The sequence below is a fragment of the Dama dama genome, chromosome 18, assembly GCF_033118175.1.
Source record: "Dama dama isolate Ldn47 chromosome 18, ASM3311817v1, whole genome shotgun sequence".
Lineage (NCBI taxonomy): Eukaryota > Metazoa > Chordata > Mammalia > Artiodactyla > Cervidae > Dama > Dama dama.
In genome coordinates, this window is record NC_083698.1 from 59852142 (window position 1) to 59864746 (window position 12605).

General features: G+C 42.5%; 1 protein-coding gene across 5 annotated transcripts in view; it reads right to left on the bottom strand.

Annotated features, from left to right (window-relative positions):
- The window catches only part of BMPER (BMP binding endothelial regulator), a 249470-nt gene that overhangs the window by 54943 nt on the left and 181922 nt on the right, over positions 1-12605 (bottom strand). For 4 of the 5 annotated variants that reach the window (XM_061165389.1, XM_061165387.1, XM_061165388.1 and 1 more), the window contains one exon: positions 11763-12099. In XM_061165389.1, coding sequence (XP_061021372.1) covers positions 11763-12099 — 337 coding nt within the window. Of the gene's footprint in view, positions 1-11762; positions 12100-12605 lie in introns of those variants that run through there. The other variant, XM_061165390.1, reaches the window with a different exon arrangement.

The window sequence follows — 12605 nt, forward strand, 5'->3', positions numbered from 1 at the left end:
ACTCATTTCCATAGTAGGGCAGGCTTCTGTTTCTAGTCAACCTCGAATCCAAATCTTTTCTTCCCCTCAAGTAAACACCAACCTCAGCTTTCCCGCAGTCCTTATTTGCTATTCAGTCAATAAATCCTAACAGTGGCCACAGAACTTCGGGTCAGTATCTGCTTAATGTCTTTCCTCCCTGGCTTTGATCACAAAGACAAAATGAAGACTCCAATTTCCTGGTTGCTTATCCGTATGGAAAAGCTTTCAGGCTTTTGAGAGGTCTTCTGGCCCATATTCTTTGAGCAACTCAGATGCATCCTACCTTTGTGCTCACACATGGGCCAGTTGCTTGCGATACAATGAAGAAACCAGCTCACCCTCTTGCTCTGTTTAAACTCCAAACCCTAGGTAAGACAGTAAAGATCACAGAGAAAAGCTCTTTCATGTTAAAAGAATTATTAATTCCAGTGTCGTCACCAGATTTCCCCCTTTCCTTGTAAAGTATTTATTTCTCTACTCTCTGTGCCCACTGACCAGGTTCTTTTCAAGCCTGAAGCCAGCAGAAAGGAAGCAGATTTTTACAGATACATCCTGTCGGCCATCCCTGGGCTCACCAGCCTGGCTCCCAGTTCCAGGCCTGTCTGCGCTTTGTGCTGGGGAAGGGAGGATTTGGGCAGCTCTGTCTCTGCCAGGGAACACCGGCTCCAATCCGGTCCAGCAACAGAGCCGCACTGTGTCCAGCTTTCTCTCCAGAGAGGGCACTTGCTGGGCACTGGGTCATTCATCTCAAGGTGACCAAGGTGGTTCCCAGGACTGGGTGCTCTGTGAAAAGTTATTTCAGTGGCCAGGAGAATTCTGAATTCTAATTCTGACTCCCAAATGGCCCAGCCAAACAAGTTAAGCACTTCTGCTGGGCTTGGCCTTTCAAATAAGGAAGCAGTAAAACAAGGGCCTTTTTATTTATAAAACAAGATATTAAAAGGTTTAGTTTGGTGTCTGTATTTTTTTTCCATTTTTTTAAATTGAAATATAGTTGATGTACAATGTTATCTAAGTTATAGGTATACAGCAGAGTAATTCACAATTTTGAAGGGTTATACTCCGTTTATAGTGATTGTAAAATATTGGCTATATTCCCTGTGTTGTATAATATATCCTTGTAGTCCATTGTATTTCTAATACCTTGTATCTCTTAACCACCTATATTGCCCCCTCCAGCTTCCCTTTCCCCATGGGTAACTACTAGTGTGTTCTCTATATCTATGAGTCTGCTTTTTTTGTTATGCTCACTAGTTTGCTGCATTTTTTAGATTTCATATATAAGTGTTATCATACAGCATTTCTCTTTGCTGATTTATTTCACTCAGGATAATATCTTCCAAGTCTATCCATGTTGCTGAAAATGGCAAAATTTCATTCTTTCTTATAGCTGAGCAGTATTCCATTTGGTGCCTGAACTTTAAACACACCGAAAAAAAAAAAAAAAGCCACTGAGCTCCAATGACCACGGTAGCCTAGGCGGCATGTGCTAAGTTCCTAAGCCCTTTTCCATGAACCCACTCTGTGTTCTCATCTCTAATGTGTGGAGGCTGACTATATGAGACAAGGAAAGATCAGCCCCATCAGCCATAAAAAGGTCTTGGAGTAGACCAAGGCTCAAAGAACTGAGTCCCTTGGGGATGCACAAACATCCGGAAGCAGTTCTAATTTCTCCACCTCAAGCTAAGGTTCTCCAGGTGTGATCCCAGAGTCCCAGCATCTCTTGGGAACTTGTTACAAACATACATTCTCAGCGGTTGGCCTAGACCCATCAGATCTAAATGTCTAAATGTCTAACACAGATCTAGCTGTCTAAATGATTATGATGCCTGCCAAAGTTTGAGAACTATGACCTAAGGCATAGACTACACAGTTGGTAAATACAAAATGAGAAGTAAATGAATGATGAAAAAGTGATAAATTTTCAACTTTACTGAACCAATGCCCAATATAAGCTGCTCCCAAGTAATGGCTGAAAGACAGTACAGTGTTCCCCCTTCATGTCTGATGAATGCTGGGGCATAAAACTGTAATGATCTGGTCGTGGCCTTGCCTCCTGACCCACAGTCCATACCCCTTTCAGTTTACGACACTGCCTCATTGAACACCTGTTGGCTGCCTATGCCAGGGTCTTGCTGGCTTTCATGTCTTTGAAGACACAGTCTTCCATGGCTGGAATCTTTTTCCTTTATGCCCTTCCCCAAACTCCTATTCTTTCTGTGCAGTTAATTCCTACATATGCTTTTGGTTTCAGCTTAGAAAGTCACCTCCTCCAGGAAGCCATGACCCTGGAAGATATCCATAACATCCTATGAAACCTCTATTAAAGATGTATCCTTTCCTACCTACACTCCTATTTACTCATCTTTCTCACTCGCTAGCCTGCACTGCAAACTCTGTGAGCCAGAGGACTCATTTATCTCAATCACTGCCATACCTCCAGCACCTTGAACAGCGCCTGGTGAATTATTTAATCAATGAATCCTAACAATAAAATAACCTATGTGTGTGTGTGTTTACAACAGATAATATATACCTGTTTTAATTTATTATTGATCTCATTGATTCCTAGACATGAATCATTGACTTTTAGTCTAGAAAAGAGATCTGTAGATATAAAAAATAATAATTCAGCATTTTCTTCCTTAACAAAAGAATAATAATTCAACATTTTCTTCCTTAACAAAACTGCCCCCACATCCAGTCTTTTTTTTAAACACATACACACTCCTGAATTATTGGTCACTGATTGAAACACCAGCCCCTGTGAAAGCCTGTGTATGAAAGCTAACTGCTCCTTTTCTTTGCCAGGTCAGAAGAAAATTGAGATTGACTATAATATTTCCATACAGGACAATGTGTAGGAGGATCCAGGATCGCAAGAGCCTCCCTCCTATTTCATATTTGCACACTGTCCATCGACTGTAATTTTTGCCAGCTTGATTGAGAAATAGCCAAAGAGTCCTGGATGACCATCAAACCCAGGACAGCCCTGAGCTCCCACAGCATAGGAGCCAGTGAGCCACCTCTGCAAAGCCCAGGACCCTGCCAGGATGCTGGCTGATTTTACATGATCTGATCCTGTCCCTGTGGCTTCACTGAGTCACAGTGCTGGACTCACAAAATATCCAAGATCCAACCCATTTGTCTGGGGTCTGATGGAAGCCAGCCCACACAGGGCCATCTCTGAGGACAACCGTGCCCAGGTTTTCTTGGTTCTGAGGCATTCTGGCATCCAAGCGCATACCTTAACTTTCCATGGAACAACCTGCAACCTCAGAGATCAGGGCAGAATGCCACTAGACTGTGCTATGATACAGTGACACGGCCAAGGGAAGTGGATTCCTTTGTGCTTCCACTTGGGCATTTCAAGGGAAACCTTATCCAGCCTCATGAGCAATCTGTTGGTGATATTATCTCTATTTCACACAAAAAATAGACATTCAGAGCTGTTAGATCTCTTTCCCCTGGCCACTGTCACTTATTCCTCAACTTGTTCCAGAAAGGATTTACATCAGCTTACAAAACTACATGCAGAATGCAATAAAATGAAAACTTACTGAATGAGGAAAACAGGAAAGGCTCAACAGTAAAGTTCAATAAACACATCTCATCTGAACCTTGACCGGGGGAGGATTTACTTCCAAGCTCATGCAGTTATCAGCAGCATACCCACCACTTTCTAAAGGCACCAGTACTGACAGCCTCCTTTCTGGTCTTCAACAGGCCACACTCTTCCTGCATTGGGGCCTGCCCTTCCCCCACCCAGGACAGGCCCCCTCCCCAGTCCTTCCCATGTTCAGTGGGCTCCACGCAAAGCAGCACTCCTCATGAAGACTTTCCTGTCTACCTTATTCCAAGTTGATGCCCTTAGCTCACCTTATCACATCACAACTAATTCCCTGCTTCATCTTCTCACAGTTGACAATGACCTTGTTTCTTATTTATCACTGTCTGTCCACACTAGACTAGGAGTTGTCTGAAGGAATAGCATTTGGTTCTCTTGTTCAGTCCTTACAGCAGTCCCTGGCACACAGCATGAACACACTCAAAAGTTGCAAAAGAAGTGAATTAAATGATTAATGAAATCCTCCTCTATAAGCTCATGGCAGAAGCAGGATATTCAAAAACTTGAATGGACAATGATAGACTCTGAGATCAGCCATACTGGCTCCAGCTAAGTTCTGAGAAAGAAACCCAAGACCAGGTGTCCCATCAGGCTGGCCACTCAGGTTTCATGGGTGGCCCTGAAGTGAATCCCCTCACCGCTCAGTGCCCCACTTAGCTCAACAGTAACATAAAGAAAACATTCCTCATGTCAGCCACCACTCATGTTGCTCTTGTGGCTAGAAAGGGCTTTACACCTGTTGATAATGAAAATATAATAAAGTTACACCACATGGCTTCCTGCTCACTGAGGAGTCATCAAAGTACCCTAAGCAACCAACAGAGATGCTACAAAATAATTAGTGTTTTACCTGCTACAATGACACTCATTCAAATCTGTATTCAAAAGCCCCATCTAATTACAATCCAGAATGCAATTTTCTGAGGAGAAACACTGCAGGATTCCAGGAAGTTTATGCTGAAAATAAACTCCAAGCTAACATTAAAATCAAATTGAAATTACATTTAACCTTGAGCCAGGCAGGTTGTATAGTGAAGAATTAACTTGGCCCAAAGAGGGTCTAGCTTTGACCTTTAGCTCCTGGAGAGTGATCTCTAGGCCCCTGGAATGCCCTGCCTGACAGGAGAGTCTTTTTTTAGCCTGGGCCCTTTGGGACTTCCCTGATGGTTCAGATGGTAAAAAGAATCTGCCTTGCAATGTAGGAGATCCAGGTTTGATCTCTGAGTTGGGAAGATCTCCTAGAGAAGGGCTACTCACTCCAGTTTTCTTGCCTGGAGAATTCCATGGAGAGAGGAGCCTGGTGGGCTACAGACCAGGGGGTCATAGAGTTGAACCCAACTAGGGGACTAATACTTTTGGCTATGAGACCCTCTAATAATGTGCTTTATGCTGAGGGCTTTGGGCCACCTGATAACAGTTTCAGCCTCCAGAAGAGCTGGAGACTAAAGGCTTTAGCATGACTTCTGGAAGGGGCTACAGAAGGTCAGCCACACAGGCAGTAGGTGATCGAGTCCAACAAAAACTCAGGATTCTAAAAGGCTCAGGAGAACTTCCTTGTGATGCTTCCATGAATAGCATCACATACTGTGACCAAGAAGAGTCAATGTCAGTTCATGACTCCACAGAATAAGATGATGACAGAGGTCAATGCAGAAATATCTATAGGTCAAAATACCACACAAGAAGATGGCAAGGACAGATTGAATCAAGTAGGTCCAAGTGGCTTACAAGTGAGTAGGCAGAATTAGATTCTGTGACTCAGAGGCATGCTCCTGGCAGTCACAGTAACAGACTCATGCAGTAGGAAGAGCAGGTAGTTTCTGCAGCATCAAAGGTGGACCAGAAGCTCTGACTAGTCTATTCTCTGAAACGACAGAACAGTGTGCACATTCTGACTATAAGTGTGTAACAAGTATGGGGATAAAGACCTAAGACTTCCACTGGGGGTGGAAGTCACAAGGAAATCAGAGAGAATAAAGATGACAGAGAGGCTAGGAAAGGAGCTAAGAAAACTTACCCCAAAGCAGAACTTCCAGGAGTAATGCTGGATGAAATTCGAAAGAGTAGAAAAGACATCCCCCAATACCAAGTGAACCTAAAATCCAATGCTGGCATGAGACAATGGCAACAAATACAACATATTATATGTGCTAAATAAGGATAAACACAATCAGCATCTCTAAGAAAGCAAAGAAGAACATTTACAGAGGCCCAGGATGAAATTTGAGCTGTGCCTTCAGCTTAAATCAATGTAGAAAATGAAGGCATCTCAGGCAAGGGAAAGACAAGGACACAGAGGAAGGAACGTGCATTATAAGTTTAGATACAGTGAAGGAGAAGCCTAGGATTGACTCTAAAAAAAAAATACAAAACAAAAAGGAGTGAGCTACTGAGGAGGAAAAACATGTTGAACTTTAAGGGCTGAAGTCTACTGCCACCTGGTGTCACCTTTATTAAAGATACAGACTGGCTGCTCATCCTGAAAATTTGAGTTTGCCAAAGGAATAATAAAAAGGCACGTTTAGAGCATCACACTTTAAAATGAACATCTCATTTGATTTAGGACCCTAGTTCTAATGGCAATTTGAGACAACTCATTAAAGGTTGTAAACAGAAATGTTCCAAGAACGTCCTTCTTTGAAGCAAAGGAAGATTGGCTTGATTTGAATTATAGAATAGCAGTTAGCTTTATACGATTTTCTCATACAAACAGACATACACACGTAAAGTCTATATTCCTTGCCTGGATCCCTCCTCTAGTTTTATAATAAATGATGAGTTTCCTTTATAGGAAAACACAAAGTGGGTCATCCACAAAGGCTGTGATCTTCCCCTGGAAGGAAGCCACCGGCAGTCCCCGGGCGCCATTATCTCCAACACTGTGGTTCTGTCGGGGTTCCAACGTTCTCCTGCACAAACTCCCACCACCTACCTCCCAGGACCTCAGCAGGAAGGACATGTCTGTGAATCCTCTGGCCTTCCTTCAAACTCCTGACAGATGTAAAAACCACTGCATGGAAAGAAAAGAACATTTCCTAGACTGGGGATCCCCAGACATTTTCCCAAACTGAACAAGTAGACGGAGCTTTCGCTCCAGTGAATTATACCCCACGAAGGGGAGTGAGGAGAGGAAAACAGTCCTGAGACGACTGTGGTCTGTAAATGCCTGGGCTTCAGAATGACAGTGCACATTCGTTTTCCTGGCTTCTCTGAAATGTGGGCCTGCCCTGACGGGAGAGGCCTGCTTTGCTGACAGGTTAAATATTCACTTGCAACTACTTCATCCAAGATTCAGATCTGAGTTAGGGAAGAAGCCCACTGCTGGTGTTTCCCCAGCCCAAGGTATAGGCGGTCTCCCTCTCCCCAGAGTGGCCCACACAGCCCAGCCCATCTCCTGGCTTCCTTCTCTCCCTGGGGCTGCCAGGGCTGGCCTCAGCAGCATGGGCTACGTCAGGGTGGTCAGTGGACCCCGTACTGGCTGCTGAGGACCTCCAGGGAGGCTCTGGGGTTGGGGGCGGCCTACTTCTCCTGGATTTCTAAGTTAGCAGTCAAGACACAGATGGAAAAGGCAACATGAGGCTGGCGGAGGGAAGTGAAAATAAAAGATGAGGGAAGGGACACAAAGACAGCATCTTCTCCTCAGGGGGACCTATGTTTGAATCCAGATATAATTGAAATGATTTCACATTCATGCTTCCACAGGATACTACCTACCTCTCTTGCTACTGGAAATGTCTCGGTAACACACCATCAAAGGCTAATGCAAAACACTTGTAAGGGGGATTAACTAACTGGAGGACAACTCAATTTTTAGGTGATTCATGATTAAGTTATTTTGCATCCAAACATATTCAGTGGGTTAATGAAACCAAATCATGCTGATCACAAAGACTTTGAATATTACATTTTTATACTAAATGAGGTCATGATGGGTGGAAACTAATTTGTGAAGAAAAAATAAGCAAAACTGTAAATGTTTCCCAAAAGAGAAAAAAAAATCATTTGCAAAAGTTTTTGAGTTTTTAGACAATAGACAGTTTATTATTAAAATTTTTGAACTGGGTAAGACTAAAATAAAATGAGTTCTAAGTCCTAGATATCTCAAAAGTAAACTCTAATTCAGAGAAATCAGAATTATTATTTTGATCTTATAGGAAGAACTATCTCATATTTATATGGAAGTTGCCACATGATTAAGGAAATCCAAAAGTGGTAAAATTTCCTCAAAGAAATACTTCCTGTATCCTCTCCCTCTCTATGTAACAAACACAACGGTACTTGGAAGGTTGCATTTGTATATTATGCAACTTCATTCTTTGTCTTAAAGGAAAATACAGATATTTCTTTGAAGGATAAGGAGAAAATGAAAGGAATCAAATTTATATACAATTTACATATAGGACCTTTCATGATATCAAGGCATATCTCTCTAGTCCTATATTGACTCATAAAAAAGATCACAGCACTTAATACAGAACACTGACAGTGTTTTAAGCTTCGTTTTAGAAATTCCACCAATGACATAAAATATGCAGGAAAACATTCACATGTGTGGAATGTCATGTGATAGCTATTTTCTTCTTTATTCTTTTTAATGTTACTTAAATATTACACAATGAACATGTATTACGCTCTTTTGCTGGAGCATAATTGCTTTACAATGCTGTGCTAGTTTCTTCTGCACAATGAAGTGAATCAGCTATATGTATACATATATTCCCTTCCTCATGAGCCTTCCTCCCTCCCCCACCTCCAACCCACCCAACCCAGGTCATCACAGGGCACTGAGGTGAGCTTCCTGCGCTTTACAGCAGATTCCTACTAGCTATCTATTTTACGCATGGGCATGTTGCAGTCCATGGGGTCGCAAAAAGTCAGAAACGACTTAGCAACTGAACAATAATTGCGTATATGTCAATCCTAATCTCCCAATTTGTCCCACATGCCCCTTCTCCCACCCACATCCATTCTCTAAGTCTGCATCTATTTCTGCCCTGGAAATAGGTTCATCTGTACCATTTTTCTAAATAAGGCAAAAAACAACAATTTTTTAAACATTTACAATGCAATCTTAACTTACCGTATTTCATTCAATGTCACAAAAGAATTTTTTTTTCATTTTTTAATTGCTCTGCAGAGACATCAGTGAGACTCTATTTAATTTGTTCTCCACAATGAGAACAGGAGAAGATACCATGAATCAGAAAAGTAAGCGGCTGAGCGGGGACAAGGTTCTCCATAAAAAGGAAGGTACACAGCATAAAGCATACTGCGCCAAGACCAAGACTGCCTGTCTATCACATGCCAACATGGCACTGCCCAGTGACCTCAGGCCTTGGAGGATCACCACCAGGTAGCTGCTGCCATGTCTAGTCTACAGACAAAGAATCTGAAGCTCAGCAAGCTACCAGGACCACACGGCTAGCAAGTGGCAGAGTTGAGGTTACACCCAGCCTGGAACCACCCAATACCTTCTTAGTCCTTTGCTTCTCAAAGGCTCCCTAAGGTTTGGTCCTTGCTGGAGATTGCCTGAGAACAGAATTCTCTTTCCATGTCGACCCTGTTTCTTTCCTTTCTCCTGCCACATCTGTGCTTGGAAGGAAGAAAGAAATCCAAGATCTACCCAATACTGGCCACTATCACTTGAAAATTCATGAAGGTGAACCTCTCAGTTGGAGAGTGAGGTCATCAACAAAGCGAGTGACAGTTAGGATAGCTCAGCTCTGCCTTCCTGAGCTCCGCTTGCCTCTTCCAGTGAGTGGCTGGCCCGGAAGGGGGTTCTGCCCCTACACCACACATAGCAGAACATAAGCTCCCCTCCCACCATACTCTATCCTCCAAACTTCAGTACACAAAGATCCTGAGAGCATTCTCAAAAGCTCTCCAAACTCAGGCACCCAGCCTGTTACACAGTTACTCCCCCATCCTTTACTGTGCCACTGTAGCTATTGTAGCAATTTTCAAGAGCAGAAGGCAAGCATCTGTCTGGCCACCTAACAGTTCCCATTCTCTCTGTTCATGTCAACGTCATTTCTCACGACTTCTGCCAAGATGCTCATCATATTCCTGCTCACAGTCCAGGGATCATAATACAAAATAAATCACCAAAGAGCAAAGAAATAGAAATTTGCAAAAAGGGATGAATCTCTACAGGCCTGCTCTCCAGTTTTTGCTTTCAACACATTCCTTTGAAATGGGATGAAGACCAAAGGTGTGGACTGCTAGGGTCCTGGGAGAAGTATAGCCTTTCCATTCTATTTCAGACAGAGAAGGGTCCAATCCAAATCCACGACTGGGCTAGGAAAGCATCCAAAAGAGGCCTTAATGCTTGCTAGTCGTTTAATTAATGATAGAAGATATGATAGTAGCCAACAATGACAGAGTACTTAATACTTGGGGGCAGTACTGGGTTAAGCAGATGTACTTATGTTTATCATCTCATGGGATCTGAATGATGGCTCTTCAAGGTAGGTTCTTTTACCATCTGCATTTCCCAGATAAGCAAACCAAGGTTTGAAGAACTTAAATAACTATTCAAGTTTGTATAGCTGGGCTGGATTTTTAGCTCAGAGAGACCACAAAGTTCTTAACTAGTCTATTGCTTTCTGTTCAAGCTGCCCTGGTGGCTCAGCAGTAAAGAATCCACCTGCCAATTCAGAGACACGGATTCAATCCCTGGGTCCAGAAGATCCCCTGGAGAAGGAAATGGCAACCCACTCTGGTATCTTTGCCTGGAGAATTAAATGGAGAGAGGAGCCTGATGGGCTACAGTCCATGGAGTCACAAAAGAGTCAGACATGACTTAGCGACTAAACAACAACTGCTTCCCATCAGACTTTCAAGTGATGGGTATTTAGTTTCAAAGTGAAGCCTGGTTTGTCTATCCAGGTGCTTAACTCACTCCAGAGTACATTAAAGATCTTTCCATTTCAATATACAAGGGTGAGGTCAATCTATTGGATAGTTTAGGGAGGAGAAAGAAGGGAACCCAGAGAATTCAAATTACAACCAGAAAATGGCTTGAAGAAACTAAACACATGAGTTGGAGCCAAATGGTTTGACAGATGCAGCCATGTTCAGGAATTTGTGATGACAGGGATCATCCTTTTTCACCACACTTTGAGCTGACTTTATAAAACTTTATCTTATACATCCAGAGATCAAATAAATTTTTTTAAAAATCACATTTAATGAGAACTAGGGGAAATAAACTGGTGGCAATTAAAGAGTAAAAATAACTTCTCTGTGGCTTCAGACCACAGGAGTTTTCTCATTTTAAGAGGCATGGGCAAATCACTTAAACAAAGCCTTTTGGGGGTGTGTTCATCTCATGTTTCCTCCCACACCCAGTGGTGGTTAAAGTTATAGATAGTCACAGTTCTTGAACCCATGGAATCCTATAGTAAATGGAAGTATAACCAGGCCAAATTCATCCATTCACAAATGCAACCTTGTAGCATGGATGTCAAAGTCAAGTCTCCTTTATAGCCAGTTGCTTTGTATGGAAGGGGGTTGATCAGAATTAGAAAAGGTTATGGAATCCACAGTCTTAATGAGAGACCTCCCTTCCTCCATTTCTTAAGCCCTGTTTCTATACTCCTCTAACTCTGGACACAAAGTCTCATGGTTGGCTAAAATCCAAGGAACTCTCATCTGGCCACCTCGTTTTCTATGTGCAGATTTGTTTGGGGCTAGACCATGGGAAAGACCTGAGGAACCCTTCCTCAAACCTAGAATAACCAAGCTCACTGAAATACCCAAAGGCAGCCAGAGTGATTTGAGATTCCCATTTCTGCCCTAAACCATTGTATTTCAGGCCAGAATTTGGGAAGCACTCCTCAATCTCAGAGTCAAGCTAACACCTAGAAAAACCCTAGGGTGTCCCTAGCTTCCCAATGAACCTGCAGACACAAAAACAATCCAATTTCTTATTTTGAGACATAATGTGGGACTGATTCAAGAGGAGATCAGTCTCAAGACAAGAAAGAAGTAGGGGTGTTTAGACTATGCTTTGGGGGCCCTGGTACACCAAGGAATTTGACAGTTTCTGTTCCAAGGACAAGTCTATCCCTGGTGTGTAACCCAAGCCCATTCCTGAAAGCACTGTACTTACCGGTAGAAAGTAGTGTAGTCCACAGTTGAGTGGCAGGTTTGAAATTCCCAGGATTTGAGTTTCTGGCATTCTCGATGGGCTCTAAGCTTTACCTTCACTGTCCCTTGACACAGTTCAGGTACTGGTTTTCTCTGGGGTCTGTTACAGAACTCATTGGACTCCACTCTCCAGGACTCGGCAAAGTCATCCACATCAAACTTGAAGCTTCCGTCTCCACCAATTAAGTCATCACGCTTATGTCCATTGTAGTTGCCACAAAGACCACAGAGTTTGCCCTTGAGATGGGGGGCAGCCATGACTTCTACAAAACTGTCTCCATCCCAGGATATTTCCAAACCTAGAGGAAACAAGGAGCAATCACTCTTGAATCCACCAACAGTTTTCAAGTGCAGATTCTTATACAGTACATATGACTGTCCTCTAACAAGGAACACGAAGGACCTCACTGAAATCTTGATTATCTTTCAATCTCTCCACATCAAAGATTGTGTGATATAACACAAATCACTTATTGGGGCTTAGAACTTTTTAAATGTATGAGGTTTGCCCTTACAATGTTATCTTACGTAGTGTGACTTACAGATGATTCTTCATTGACCATGTTATTCTAGGGTTTATATTTTTGCCCTTTTTCAGAGTAATTGTCTTGGTTCACATCATGTTGTCATTTATCCAACAACTACTACAATGTGGAAATGATAAGATGTGTACAAAGATAACAAAGATGATAATTTGCAATGTAATTTTCTCTTTATCTAATATTCCCCCCATATGATGATATTTAGTGCCAAGTGAAATTTTCCAAATTATTTGCCATAGTGGATGTATTAAAGTAATAAATAT